The 14,517-nt window shown below is 45.9% G+C and overlaps 1 protein-coding gene across 1 annotated transcript; it reads right to left on the bottom strand.

The window, feature by feature from the left end:
* Positions 1–1,461: 1,461 nt before the first annotated feature.
* On the bottom strand, positions 1,462–5,437 carry LOC133919315 (receptor kinase-like protein Xa21). The gene is made up of 3 exons (XM_062363677.1): positions 5,235–5,437; positions 2,268–4,958; positions 1,462–2,170 (listed from the first exon to the last, which is right to left on the bottom strand). The coding sequence occupies exons 2-3, from the start codon at positions 4,951–4,953 to the stop codon at positions 1,800–1,802; spliced, it is 3,057 nt and encodes a 1,018-aa protein (XP_062219661.1). The 5' UTR covers positions 4,954–4,958; positions 5,235–5,437; the 3' UTR covers positions 1,462–1,799.
* Positions 5,438–14,517: the final 9,080 nt, after the last annotated feature.

Raw genomic sequence — 14,517 nt, 5'->3', positions numbered from 1 at the left:
TTGTTATCTAGCCTAAACGTCCTACATAACATTCTTGATTACTTGAACCTCAATTCCACTCTAAACCTAGTTTTGATCCCATCATCAACCACACGTTCGCCCTCAAGCAATACCTACACATGAAAAACCGAAAAAACATACATACAAAAACAAGTTATTCTCAATCTTCTCAATTTTACTCAAGACCGGTCCATAAAATACTACTCATATGAGTATATTGCATCCAGCACAACTACGCTAACTGAAGTGTATAAACCAACCATGCTACATGAGCATACTAAACAACATCTAAACAACACATGAACATCATCATAATATCATTATGCTAAATCACTTTGCTTTACCAATTTCATTACTCATGATCTCACACATATGGTTGAGATTATATTATTGTGTGGTGCCTGTAATTTTTTTTTTGGCATCATTTGAAAGGTGCGTTATCTTTGTTAGATTTGCCCTTTTGTTATTTGTTCTTCAAAATTTTAATTGTTGAGATAATCCAACAATATTAGTAATTAGGGGGATTGGAGATGCTAAAAATGCTCATCCGATCCTTTCAGCAATCACGATCGTGTCCTTCTAAGTACTTCTTTCACATGTGTGGGGTTGCTCGCTTCCTGTAGGTGCTTTGTGACAATGCTAAATGGTATTTCAATATTGTTGTCTCTATATCAGACACGTGGATTTCACAAGCACGCGTACTAGTTCAAGAAAGAATTTGCCTTGTTATTTATAGAACAAAAGGCAAATACTTTCCAGAAATAGAATCATGGAGACATAGCTCTGTAATTTTGTTTACCTTTTAATTTTTGCCTTTTGTGCATTTGTATATCTTTATTTTAATATATTATATCCAGTAAGGTTGTCCTTAAAAAAAAGCTAATATAGGTATCAGTAAATAGATCTAATAGAATTTTAGCTGTAGACTTTTATCTGATCTGATTAATCGCCTCCATTATAACCTGGATGCACAAAAATAAATGATATATATCTTTTTCTTTTTCTCTCGAAAAATGAGAGAATTTTTATCTTAATTTTTTAGGATTATTATGGTGCATTGAATACTACATGTTGCTTTGATATATATTAAGATATATGAAAATAATTGGTTGTTATCAATGCCATGGATGTACATATGAATCGGACGCCTGTTAACTGCGCACACACTCTAGTTGCCATGGATCTGTATAGAATTCTGCGACACCCTGCTAGTTTCAATAATGAGTTACATAGGTTTGATTTATCCATAAATCTATTGTATAATAAGAGAGCAGGTGAGCTGAGATGGCTCCTGAGGCCTGCTCTCAGGGGAGCGACCTGGGTTCAAGCCCCAGCGCTCCCCCGAGGCGCCTACGCAGTACCTAAGCAGCTGTGTAGGTATGAGTCTCCGCTTTGAAAAAAAAAGATGATCAACCCTCTACGGTCACTAACAAAATAACAAATAGGCTGAAAATTCTCACAAAAAGCAAAACAACAAGCCCTTAATTTTGGTGGACTTGTGTGACACCTTGCTAGTTTCAATAATGAGTTACAAAGGTTTGATTCATTCGTAAATGTATTGTATAATAATAGGAGATGATCAACCCTCTACGGTCACTAAGAAAATAAGAAATAGGCTGGAAATGCTCACAAAAAGCAAAACAACTAGCCATTGATTTTGGTGGACCCTGATTAAGATTGAGTCACAGACATATACTCAGGTCTAGCGGTATACTATTTTTTTTATATATTTCCATTCAATGGTAGACCACACTGTGTGATAGAGCAAGCTAATCAGATATTCTCATATGACGCGCACTTCACTTTCTATATCTGCCGTACGTTGTCTCGATGTCACGCATCTTCATGGCTGCTTCTCTCATGTTGATTCGGTCACTAGGGAATTGACGCGTACAAGAAAGTCCCACTTGTAGTAGAGACGACAGGCATTGGTAGACTGCATTTTCTGGCACAATTTTTTCTTGAGTGCAAGCCCTGTATTCTTCTTGGACAGAAGCATCGGTGACATGTAATATCTGTTCTGGGTAGTACTTCTCCACGAAGCTCACAATGTTAAGCCCGTCAAGAAACATAGGATCTGTTGGTCTTTTGCCAGTTGACATCTCTAGAAGTAAAACTCCAAAACTGTAGACATCACCACAAGTCGATGCTTGGCGAACTCCAGCATACTCTGAAGATAATTAAGATGTATGATGGCCAGGGAAACAAAAAAAAAAGCTGTTCATAATATGTAACACTTGAGCAAATAAAACACAAACTATACATACCTGGAGCTATATACCCTATAGTTCCCTTCACAGCAATCGAGTTACTGTCACGCGAAGCTTCGGCTGAGGTCAACTTAGAATCGAGGTAGAACCTTGCAATGCCGAAGTCTCCTAAATGAGCATTCATGTCGGCATCTAGGAGGATATTACTTGGCTTCACATCACAATGAATAATGGATCTACCACTGTCATGGTGCAAATACTCCAGTGCGTCTGCTATGTTAACAGCAATGCTTATTCTTTGAGATAACCTTAGACGATTTGTATCTTTCCCGTCCCCCTTGTGATGCAGCCATGTGTCTAAGTTCCCGTTAGGCATGTATTCATAAATTAGAGCCTTGAAAGGATTGCCTTGGGCGTCTAACGTGGAACATACCGTTATGATATCAAGAAGGTTTCGATGCTGAATGCTTCTTAACGCTTGACATTCGGACAGGAAACTTCTCTCTGCACCTCGCATCTCAAGGTCAAGAACCTTCACAGCCACCTCCAATTTAGATAGGACTAACTTCCCTCTGTATACGGAACCATAGCTTCCCTTTCCAACTAGGTTAGACTCAGAGAAGTTCCCTGTGGCTTGAACTAAATCTTCATAAGAAACTTTTGGGAAATGCTCACCCAACGATACCGATGACACATGCCTATTTCTTGGGATCTTCTTTTCGAGGAGTATAAAATATATCAACAATATGAGTGACATGAAGCCAAATATTGGGATCAATACTCTGATCAAGTAGTATTGCCTTCTTGCTCTCGGAGAGACATGATGACATGAGGGCATATGTAGATATGGTTCTCCTCCACAGAGGTCCCAGTTGCCATTGAGTGAGACAGCTGTAGCATTTTCAAATACTCCACTTATTGGAACTTCTCCTTCGAGATGATTGTAAGACAGGTCAAGCTGAGCTAGAAAATGGAGATTACCAAGTTCTATTGGGATGGAGCCTGACAAATTGTTGTGTGATAGATTGAGCAAGACAAGGCCCTTTATTGTGCCAAAAGACCTTGAAATGTTTCCTGTGAGAAGGTTATTGTCCATTTTGATGGTTTGCAAGCCTTGGCATTCACCTATAGTGCTAGGAATTTCTCCGGAAAGCTTGTTTGAAGAAAGATGTAGTTCAGCTAGTTGTTTGAGATTACTAACCTCTGGAGGTATTGGACCTTCTAAATTATTGTAAGATAACGCACATGTGGTCATTGTGGTGACACTAAAAACCTCTATAGGTATGTTACCTTGCAATTTGTTATAACTAAGGTTTAACTGGAGAAGTGGAAGATTTCTGATGCTGGTGGGTATGGAACCTTCAAATCCATTTTGGGACAGAACAAGCTTTGTCAACCGAAGGTTACCAATGGAAGATGGAATCGGGCCAATGAACTTGTTTGCATCAAGATTTAAACCTTGTAAATTTGTAAGGCTTCCGACCCATTCTTCAATTGAACCAATGAAATTGTTCTTACTTAGGACCAGTGAATTTAAACCTATAAGGTTTCCTATGCTGGAGGGAACTGGCCCTGATAAGTTGTTTGTACCTAAGTGTAGTATTTGAAGACTGGTGGACAGCTTACCTATTGAATCTGGTACGATTCCTTGTAGCTGATTGTTGAATAGTGAGAGCGTCTGCAGAAGTCTGCAACTGCTCAATGCCTCTAGGAATTCCCAGTTTTGATTATCTTCTGCTCCAAGATTGTTTGTCTGAAGATTTAGATAGTTCAGGTATACAAGCTTGCCAAAAGTACTAGGAATTTGGCCGGTAAAGTAATTTTCCGATAAATCTATCAGTGCTAGGCTTTTTGCATTGCCAAATGAAGCAGGGATTTGACCTTCAAACATGTTATGGTGAACGTCAAGCATTATAAGATTAGAGAGGGCGTCACCAATGTTAGATGGAAGTTCTTTGCCTAACATATTCGAGTGCAAGTCTAATACTTGAAGAGAAGTCAGATTAGGCAAGGTAGATAGGATGCTACCTGAAAGCCTATTTTCAGAAAGGTACAATGCTGCAATCTTAGGGAGTTCCCAAAGCTCATCAGGAATGCTTCCTTCAAGTTTATTTGTATACAAATAGAGATATTCTAAGTAGGTAATGTTGTTGAGGGTTTGCGGTATGGTCCCAGTGAGATTATTGGAACCAAGGTTTAAAACTTGAAGATTGGAAAGGGAACCTATATTGCGGGGGATTGCACCCACTAGCATGTTTCCAGATAGATCGAGTGTTGAAAGATTTGAACAATTTGCAAGTGTGTCAGGAATAATCCCCTGCAGTGAGTTATTTTTCAGGACAAGAATTTTCAATTGTTGGAGGTGATGAAGAGGAGGTATCTGACCAAAGAAGTTGTTAAAGGAGAGGTCGAGTGTATTAAGGAACGTAAGGTTTCCTAGGGAAGTGGTGACTGAGCCAGACAAGCTTTGGCCAGTGAGGTTGAGCCCCGAGACGCGCCATGGTCGCGTCTGGGTGCATGTGACATACTTCCACCTACAATAGTGGGTGTCGGTGTTCCAAGTACTCAAGGCCCTATTAGGATCGCTGGTGATGTCTTGCTTGAAATCGAGCAGTGAGTGCAGATCCGTGCTGTTCTCATGAACGCAATAGACGTTTTCAGCTCCATAGCACAGGAGCAGCAATGCCAGTAGTATAAGCATGGCGAGTTTTCCCAGCTGCTTGGAGAGACACATAAGGCACATGACACCTGAAAAATATAAAGCATAAACTTGGTGGCATACTATATACGGCATATTCAATACTGGAACTATGTCGTGCGTATACTCTATAGCGCGAGCCTGTCCAATTCACCTACGAATATCTGTGCAATACATGTGCTTGTCAGTTACTTAAAAGAAAGGAAGAATTTTGTCAATTGTTCACACTTTAGTCCCAGCAATTAATATTGGCAAGCATGGCTGAGTTACAGCAAGTAACAAGCTAAAATGGTCTGCTAATCAGGAGGAGAGAGAGAATAGGGTACCTCTGCTCGGCTGGAGCGCAGAATACAGCAGCCTTTTCGATCTCCTTGGTTTTGCCGGGTGTTGTACTGGTGTGTGAACTGTGAGCTTTGAGTTGGATACTCACTCAGCTAGTTCAGGCCCCAGGGTTTTAAAAACAATTTAACAGCGCCATTACATCCACATACTTGCATTGCCACTCACGCTTTTATCTTAGCTTGACCGCCATTAGCGAAGACCCTGAGTCCGTCTAATCTACCAGTTAGCTACTGCCACTTTTCTTTTAGCTACTGCCACTTGCGTTGTCTCTCTCTTTTCTTTTCAGCTTCCATCTCCTGAGCTGGACAAGATTGTTGCGGCATGTCCAGCCTCAAATCCCAGAGTTCTACTTCCTGTCCAGCTCCTTACTTTTCAGCAGGAACCGGACAGAGAAATTCTGCGCTGATGTGACACTTCTCTTGTGCGGTTTCGATTCTGACAAAATTCAGCTCGTGGAATGGTCTACCGGTTCAAGATTCTCGTATCCAAATCCGATTTGGTTATTTGTGATGATCGCGCTTCCAGAATGTATTGTGTGGGCATGATTCGTTCGTAGTTTTTCTTTGACAGGGTAGCGGGTCATGTGAACTTGTATCTATCCGATCTGGGCAAGAATGTATAGTCTGTACAGTGCCGTGCTTCACACGGTAATGGTGAGTATGATTTGAATTGGAAAAATATCTAGCCAAACAATTAGTTCTATGAAGGGTAAAATATATGCACACTTCACTTTTTATATATATAACCCGCTCATTTGAACACGAGACAAATATAAGATGTTCTCCAAAGAGTCAAATACACTGTCTTTTGGTAATATTTCAAAGTTTAAACTCTACTAAATTTCTATAGCTTGTTTAATTTACGAGTTTCGTGAACCGAGCAGTTCACCCAACAACAACGTTTATATTGGAAAACGCACGCAATATATACTTTCCCACTTGTCAAGTCTAAGTTCCGCGGACGTGCGTATAGCACGGTGGTTGAGGCTCCACGTGCGAGCTTTGCCAACGGGGGCTCTAGTCCCCATCTCACGTACCCTTGTAGTGGTCTCCAACGAAGACCAGGTATGGAGGCCTTAGTCTAAATTTTTTTTAAAAAAAAGTCTAAGTTCCCTCTAGCTTACAACATGGACTCGAGGCGGACTAAAAAAATTCTCTTAAACTGGGTTGCCTAGGTCTCAAATTTATAATTTTTTTTTTTTTGTCTCTGATAGCATATTAAGTTTCAGTATAGCAATGGGTTCACTCAAACGACTATGTTACAGATAAAATGATTAGTTCAAAAGGTTTTATTTTTAGTTTCTGTCATTAAAATTCATCAGCCAGAGTTTTATACAGTTCTATATTACTTTAAGGTTTTGTTTGGTCCGAGGTTAATGGGTGGGTTAGGAGGGGTTAAGAAAATCCAATCAAAGCCTTCAGCACCTCTAAATTAACCCAGTGTTATACTGACCATCAACATGTTAGCTTTGGCTAACCCACCATTCAAAAAAAAACTTGGGCTAACTCATCACTTTTTTATTGCTTAACCTAGTTTAACGCACCTAAATTAACCAAATAGTAACCAAAACAATATCTAGGATCAAGTTAACCAAGCAAAGCTTAGGCTAGCTAACATGTTTTTATCGTCACCAATTTTGCTATTTTTCAAATGCTTTAAACCAATTTTTTTTTATTGAATCACTATCCTTGGCCTTTGGATCCTCAGGGGAAAAAATCTGCATATAGGCGCTGAAGTGGTTGGCGTATACTATGGGCCTAGAATGGTGATTGAAAATAAGTTAATTCCTAATACTTGAAAAATAATCACACTCTAGTAAACACGACTTTTACTGTTTTATTTTTTTTGGTGCATCTGCTTGTACCACTTGCCAGTTAACCCATCTTTAGAATCAAACCTAGTAAATTGGTCATGAGAAGATCGACGGTACAAGTGCATGCGGTGCGACAGCAGAGCCATGTCGGCTCCGCATGGATCGGAAGTACCAAAAGGGTTAGATCCTGCAAATTTAGTCCGGTATAGGTTAGTATTAAAATATTATATTAAAATAGGTTTAAAAGGGAGAGAAAATACCCACCTACCTGTCACTCCAAGTTGCAAATACCACCCTACAATTAAAATAGTGCATTTATCCCCAGCAAGTATAATCATGTTGCAAAATGCCTCTTAGGGTTCTAACTTGATGTAATATCAAAATATTTGCTGTGTTATGACCTCGAATGCTCCAAGTAGGCTGCCAGCATAAAGAGATAGGGATGAAGAAGGGTATAACCACGCATTAAAATCTATTGGATCAAATCTGACATTGCAATTCCCTCTACAAATCAGACAAAACGAGAAGTCTTCTAGGTCCAAATATGTTGTCAAACCCTCCCATATTGCATCCTTATATGTTGGTAGACTATACAGGATACTTGAGTTCACATCACAAACAAATATATAGATACAGAGTCAAGCAAGAACCATGAGGGAATATTTTGCACTAGAGTTAAACTTGTAGGGTGCTAGATACAACTGTTTTACTTGTAAGGGGTAATTGCAACTTAAAGTGATTTGTAGGGGGGTATATCTAATTTTCTCTTAAAAAAATTATGTACAAAGCCACCGCAAATAGCTTGTCCCCGTTGCCGATTCCGCAAGCCGCAAGAAGCCCGCACAAAACCGTTGCAGAGAGAACAAGCACCGAGACCTACCGAACGAATTGCAAAATTCCAGCTGCTGCTCGCTGTACTCGTACGTGCACGTGCGCGTGTACTACTATACTCATCCGCCAAACTCGAGCGGCCAGCCGAGGCTAGCGACACAATTCACGGGCCTCCGGACGGCATGGGATCGAACGGACGCAATCATTGTACGCATGAGCACATGCAACACTGCCGTCGTGTGCAGGCAGGGCCGGCGCCCGACGATGTTTGGCTTGTCTCCCAATCGATCCATGTGTGCTATGTCCTATGGTTCACCTAACTGTTTGGATGGCCTCAGAAAGGTCTGAAACTGAGACAACCAATGATTCACAGATCTAGTGAGAACGGACTCAAATTGAGAGGCAGATCGCGTTGGGTGTACTGAGAAATAAATCACCGAATGATTCAAGAATATATCTAGTGTAAGTAACGCATGTCTTTCTTTGTGAGCACATACTTGTATTTGTAGCTTCTGAATCCGTTGTCATATGACTAAACAGATAAACAGATCCTAATAATTCGTAGATTGAAGCACAAGTTATATTGGAAGTGAGGAGTTTTCACGTACTAAGTTTATGAAATTCAGATCATCATTTTGGCAGCAGTTGGAAAGAAGAATGAGACCTTAGATCAGTGAGTTTTAAGTCACTTGTTGACTAGTATACTGGGGTAGGGATAGTTCTTTGAAGTTTAAAATTCAAACACCGAACTCAGTTAAAATGTCTTCTTAGGGTTTGTTTGGGGTCGCCTTCAAGGACCCTCGACGCCCCTGACTTTGTCGGCCTACGTACGTAGGCTCTTGGCCTCCATACCCCTCCAGAACTCTGAGGCTCCGGAGCTGCCCCGAAGACCACGGCCTCAGGAGCCTGCTGACCACGGAGCCTGTGGAGCCCCGAAAGACCAATGGCCCCTGGAGTCATCGGTCCCTCCAAAAGATCAGCCAAAGGGGGGCTCACCGGCCGCCCTCCATTTGCAGTGAGTCTAATCATCCACCGACCTAACACAGGACAGTGTGGCACCGTAATAAGCAACCAGCAGCTAGGGCCACTCGCCGTAATAACCACTGCCACTAGTCGTAGTGATATTTTACGGGGCTAGCCCTATACTCTGGTTGTACAGTAAGAACTTGTAGTACCCGTGACGGCTAACATTGTACTAGCCCAGGCTCCGGAGGCCAGCAAGGGCTTCATCATCATGACTCATCGCCACCACGCGCCACCCGCGGCCAACCAACAGGTGGCCAAGCCCCGGGCCCATAGACGTGAGGCTCCACTCGTCAACTCCGACTCCCCCCTTCAGGCAGACCTGAAGGTTGTACCCTTCCCGAACGGGTTACGAACCCCTAAGCTGCCCAAGTCTAAAGGTGATTCGGACCCGGATGAGTTCACTCGTGCGTACTCCCTCGCCATTGAGGCCAACGAAGGTGGGCAAGCTATCATGGCCAAGTGCTTTCCTCTCGCTCTAGAAGGAGTAGCCCTTAGATTGTTCTAGGCGCTAGAGCCAGGATCTATTTACACCTGGGCTCAGCTCAAGGATGCCTTCTATAACAACTTCCAGGGCACCTTCGTCAAGCCGGTGACCTCTGGGAACCTATATGTCATTAAGCAACAACCGGGTGAGACCCTCCGGTAATACATCCGGAGGTTTTTCCAAACCAAGGCCTAGGTAAAGGGCATTTCGGAGTCGTTGGTCATTGATGCCGCTACCCAAGATCTAGCCTTCGGGCCTCTTTTCGATCGACTGCATCGATGCCCGATGCGCTCAGTAAGCGCCCTCATGTGCAAGTTCGAGGAATACGTGCGTGTGGAGTGGAGGAAGAGCAGCTTCGCTGGGAGGTCATGCATATCACCACAGCCCCCTGTGTCGAGCCAGAGAGACCAACCTCACAAGCGGGGTCCTCGCATGCCCTGCCACCTTCATCGACAACAAGGGGCTCCGAGGAGGCCGAGGGCTCTGGGGCGCGTAGGCCCCGGCAACAGCAACGGCGTGGCGTCCACAACATCGCTCAAGCTCGAGGGGCCCCAAACTCACCCCGTCTTATGGGGCGTGGCTAGGGGCGCTCTGAAACCCTCCCCGAGCAGTAGTGCGCCCTAGGCCGGGAGCCAGAATGATACTGGTGCACCTTGCACGGGGCAAGGCATGCTCACAACACCGAAGACTGCCGGACCCTCATCACCTTCTGAGAGGAATACCTTGAAAGGCAAGCATCATGCACGGCGGGGGATAGGGTAGGCAACGAGCAGCACGGGAGTCGTAGGCTGGTGGCAGGCCACCAGATTGATCACCCGGTCGTGTAGAACCCTCCTCCACTAGCTCTGGCTCTTCCTCCTCTGCCACCCACGTTACAGCATGTCAACGAGGGGGACCGTTTTAGGCAGGTGTTCCTGGCCATAACAGGAGGGGGAGCCTCTGGCAGCTCCTCGAATCGGCAGCAGCGAGATTATGCGCATGACGTCCACCATGTTGGGGCCATCAGCATCCACCACCAAGTCCCCGGATGGGCCGAAGCCCCTATAACCTTCACCCACGATGACGCTATGGGAGTAAACTTCCCCCATACCGACGCGCTAGTCATCACGGCCAACATCGCTGAAGTCGAAGTCCGAAGGGTGCTAATCGACGGAGGGAGCTCCGCAAATATCCTCTACGTACATGCATTTGACTAGCTCCGCATTACGTGGAGTCGGCTCTCTCTAGCTCGGAGGCCCCTTCATGGGTACAATGCCCCCCCCCCCTCAATGCCCTGGGCCAGATAGAGCTTACAGTCGCCTTCGATGAAGGCCCCACCATGCAGACCGAGATGATCACCTTCGACGTCGTAAGCATGCCCTACACCTATAACATCATCCTAGGTCGGGGTACCCTGAACAAGTTCAGAGCAGTCTCCCATCACAATTACCTCTACACGAAGATGCCTGGGCCCCAAGGGCTGATCTCCATACACTGTGATCAACACTTGGCTAGACGCATCGAGTTTGGGCACCCTACCCGACTTGACAGCCGCCACGTGCACAATGTGGCTAAAGGCCCCCTCGAAGACCCCACTCCGGCATGCCTCAAGCACCAGGTTCCTCCAAAGCCACAGCCAGAGGGGGACGTCAAGCACGTCCCTTTGGGTGCAGGGAATCCCAAACGAACCTTCCTAATTGGTGCAGACCTCACTCTGAAGCAGGAAGCCCAGCTCCTAACCATCCTAATGGACAACTCTGATGTATGTGCATGGTCTCCATAGGACCTCCTTCAGGGTGTACTTCTACATTCAGATGCCTTTTGGCCTCTGGAATGCCGGTGCCACCTCCTCCTGCCTGGTTCAAAAAACCCTGAAACAACAGTTAGGCCGCAATGTGGAGGCCTACTCGATGACATAGTCATTAAAAACAAGCTTGAAGCAGACCGCACATCCGACCTTCAAGAAACCTTCAATAGTTTCCGGGCCGCCAGCGTGCGGCTCAACCCAAAGAAGTGCGTCTTTGGTGCCAAAGCCGGAAGGTTGCTAGGGTACCTCATCTCTAGGCGAGGCATCGAGGCTAACCCAGAAAAATCCATGCCATCACGGAAATGGCACCCCCTACCAACTCGAAGGGGGTCCAGCGCCTGGCCAATCGCCTAGCAGCCCTCAGCCGCTTCCTTGCCAAGTCTGCCAAGCACAACCTTCCGTTCTTCAAAACAATGAGGGGCTCCGACCCATTCACATGGACGACAGAATGCCAGGACGCCTTCGAGGCCCTCAAGGCCCACCTTTCTGATCTCAAAATGCTCCCTATACCCCTTCCTAGCGAGGGGCTCCTCTTATACCTATCTGCCTCCACCTCCACTGTAAGTGTCATACTCGTATCGTAGGAGGAGGGGGAAAGTTGCTCTACCCTGAGGGTGGTTTACAACATTTTGAAGGCCCTAGACGGAGCCAAGACGCGTTATACGTAGCTTGAAAAGGTGGCATATGCCCTTGTGATGGCCTCCCACAAGCTCTGGCACTACTTCCTTGCCCACGACATCACCGTATCAACCTCATACCCTCTGGATGACATGTTCCTTAATCGGGGAGGCAACGAGACTCATAGGCAAATGGGCGGTGGAACTAGACCCTTCGCGGTGAAATTTGTGGCCCGTACGGCCATCAAGTCACAAGTCCTAGCTGACTTTGTCGTTGAGTAGACTCCCCCGTCTGTAGGGCCCCCGGAGACCCCTCCTTGAGTTATATGGATAGTATACGCTGACGGAGCATATGGGTCCAATGACGTGGCAGCCGGAGCCATCCTCATCTCCCCGACTGGCCAATAGGCGGCATTCGCAACTCGCTTGGAATTTAAGGCAACCAACAACATCGTCGAGTACGAGGCTATCCTCCTGAGGCTCTGTAAGGCTCGAGCCTTAGGAGCCACCAAAATCATCATCAAAACAGACTCTCAGGTTGTTGCCAGGCATGTTGATAAAAGCTTCTAGGTTTGGCATCCGGAGCTATTGATGTACCTCGAAGCCATCCGCAAAGTCAAAGGGTTCTTCCAGGGCATCTCAGTGTGAAGCATACCCCACACAAGCAACCACCAAGCATACGCCTTGGCAAAAGCCGCCGCTCGAAGGCGGAGTTCTCCCATCGGGGGCCTTCTTCGAAGTGCTCCACAAGTCAGCAACAGGTACCTCCGACGAGGCCGCCGCCACCATCCTACCCATTGGACCTCCTGACTGGAGGGCCTCCCTCTTTTCCTTCCTAAAGGAAATAGAGGAGCCCGACGATCTGGTCGAGCTCAGTCATATTAAACAGTGCCAGGGGTTACCTCCTGGTTGACGAAGCCTTTTACAAGACCGAAGTCTGCAACCCCCTCCTTCGCTATGTCTCCAAGGAATAGGGGGCGACCTCCTAAGAGAGATTCACGAAGGGCTCTGTGATAGTCACCTTGCGCCCCGCACCCTCACAGGCAAGGAACTCCGCCAGGGGCTATATTGGCCCACTATCATGACCAACACCGAGGAACTCGTCCGCACCTGCCAAGGATGCCAGTGGATGGGATGCCAAAGCCATCGTCCTCCGACCCCGCTGCAGCCAATCGCTCCCTTCTAGTCCTTGGCACGTTGGGGAATGGACTTAATTGGACCATTCCCTTGCACCATGTGGAACCTCCGGTATGCGGTTGTGGCCTTGGAGTACTTCTTCAAATGGATCGAGGCCGAGCCCCTTATGGAGATTACATCCAAGAATGTCCAGAAATTCTTCTAGAAGAACATAATATGCCATTTTGGCGTCCCACGACACCTCACCATTGACAACGGGATGCAGTTCGACTCCGGCCCATTTCGGGAATTCTACACCGACCTCATCATCAAGATGTGCTTAGTCGCGGTTCATCACCCATAGTCCAACGGGGTATTCGAGCGCGCCAACAGCAACATCCTCTCAGGACTAAACCGGCGCCTCATCAACCTCACTAAAGGCCTATGGATTTGAAGAGCTCCCAAAGGTGTTGTGGTCCCTCGCACCACGATCACCCGCCCCACTGGGTTTACCCCTTTCCGCCTCCTATTCGACGACGAATCCATGACTTCAACAGAGATCAAGGGACGCTCCCTCCGGGTTCAGCTACTAAAGACCATCGGAGAAAGAGAAGTATCCCTCAACCTTGCAGAGGGCATGAGGCTTCATGCTGTCTGGAACCTCGACCGCTACTAAAGACCACTGGAGAAAGAGAAGTATCCCTCAACCTTGCAGAGGGCACGAGGCTTCATGTTGTCTGGAACCACGACCGCTACATCACCAAAACCAAGTCTTGCTACAATCCTAAGGTCGCACCGCAAACCTTCAAGCCCGGAGACCTAGTCCTCCGAAGCGTGCTGGCTCCAGGAAAGCTCCGAAACAAATGGGAAGGCCCCTACCTCGTCCTCGGGTCTAACAGGCCAGACTCCTATCGCTTAGTAGACATGGACGGGGGCACACTTGGAATGCGGAAGCACTCCGTAGATATTACATGTAAACAAGGAACTAGCGAAGCCTCGCCAGTGTATCGGCTAGGAAAAGGCGTCTTGGTACAATTTGCTGTGGTTTTTGTTTTGTGCTTTTGTTCCTCTGAGCCACTTGAAAAGCTAAGAGTGCAGAGGGGTGACTTGCGGAGCAAGCCCCTTTTGAATAAAAAAACCTATTAGCTGAATGATTGTGATGAATCTTTGGCTATGTTATATTGATCATTGTTGTCTCTTTTATATATATAAATATATATATATATATATATATAAAAGAGACAACAGGTTTTTTATTCAAAAAAGCCAACAGGTTTTTTATTCAAAAGGGGCTTGCTCTGCAAGTCACCCCTCCGCACTCTTGGCTTTTCAAGAAGCTCCGAGGAACAAAAGCACAAAACAAAAAACCACAACAAATTACAAGGTACTAAGGGCGGCGCAGGCGCTTCAGATGCGGCGCCCCACCTCGAAGGACGATGCAGTAGTGGGCCCCGTCGACGGACGAGGAGGAACTGGGAGACACTTCCTTGGCCCCCTCTTTCACCTTCTCCCCGTCCTTCTCCTCCTTGTCGATCTCCCAATCCAGAAGATACCAGTTGATCTCCTCTTCATCATCAGAGAGGTCGATGATCTC

This window comes from Phragmites australis, chromosome 5 (genome assembly GCF_958298935.1).
Source record: "Phragmites australis chromosome 5, lpPhrAust1.1, whole genome shotgun sequence".
Lineage (NCBI taxonomy): Eukaryota > Viridiplantae > Streptophyta > Magnoliopsida > Poales > Poaceae > Phragmites > Phragmites australis.
This window is presented reverse-complemented; position numbering and strand designations above follow the sequence as displayed.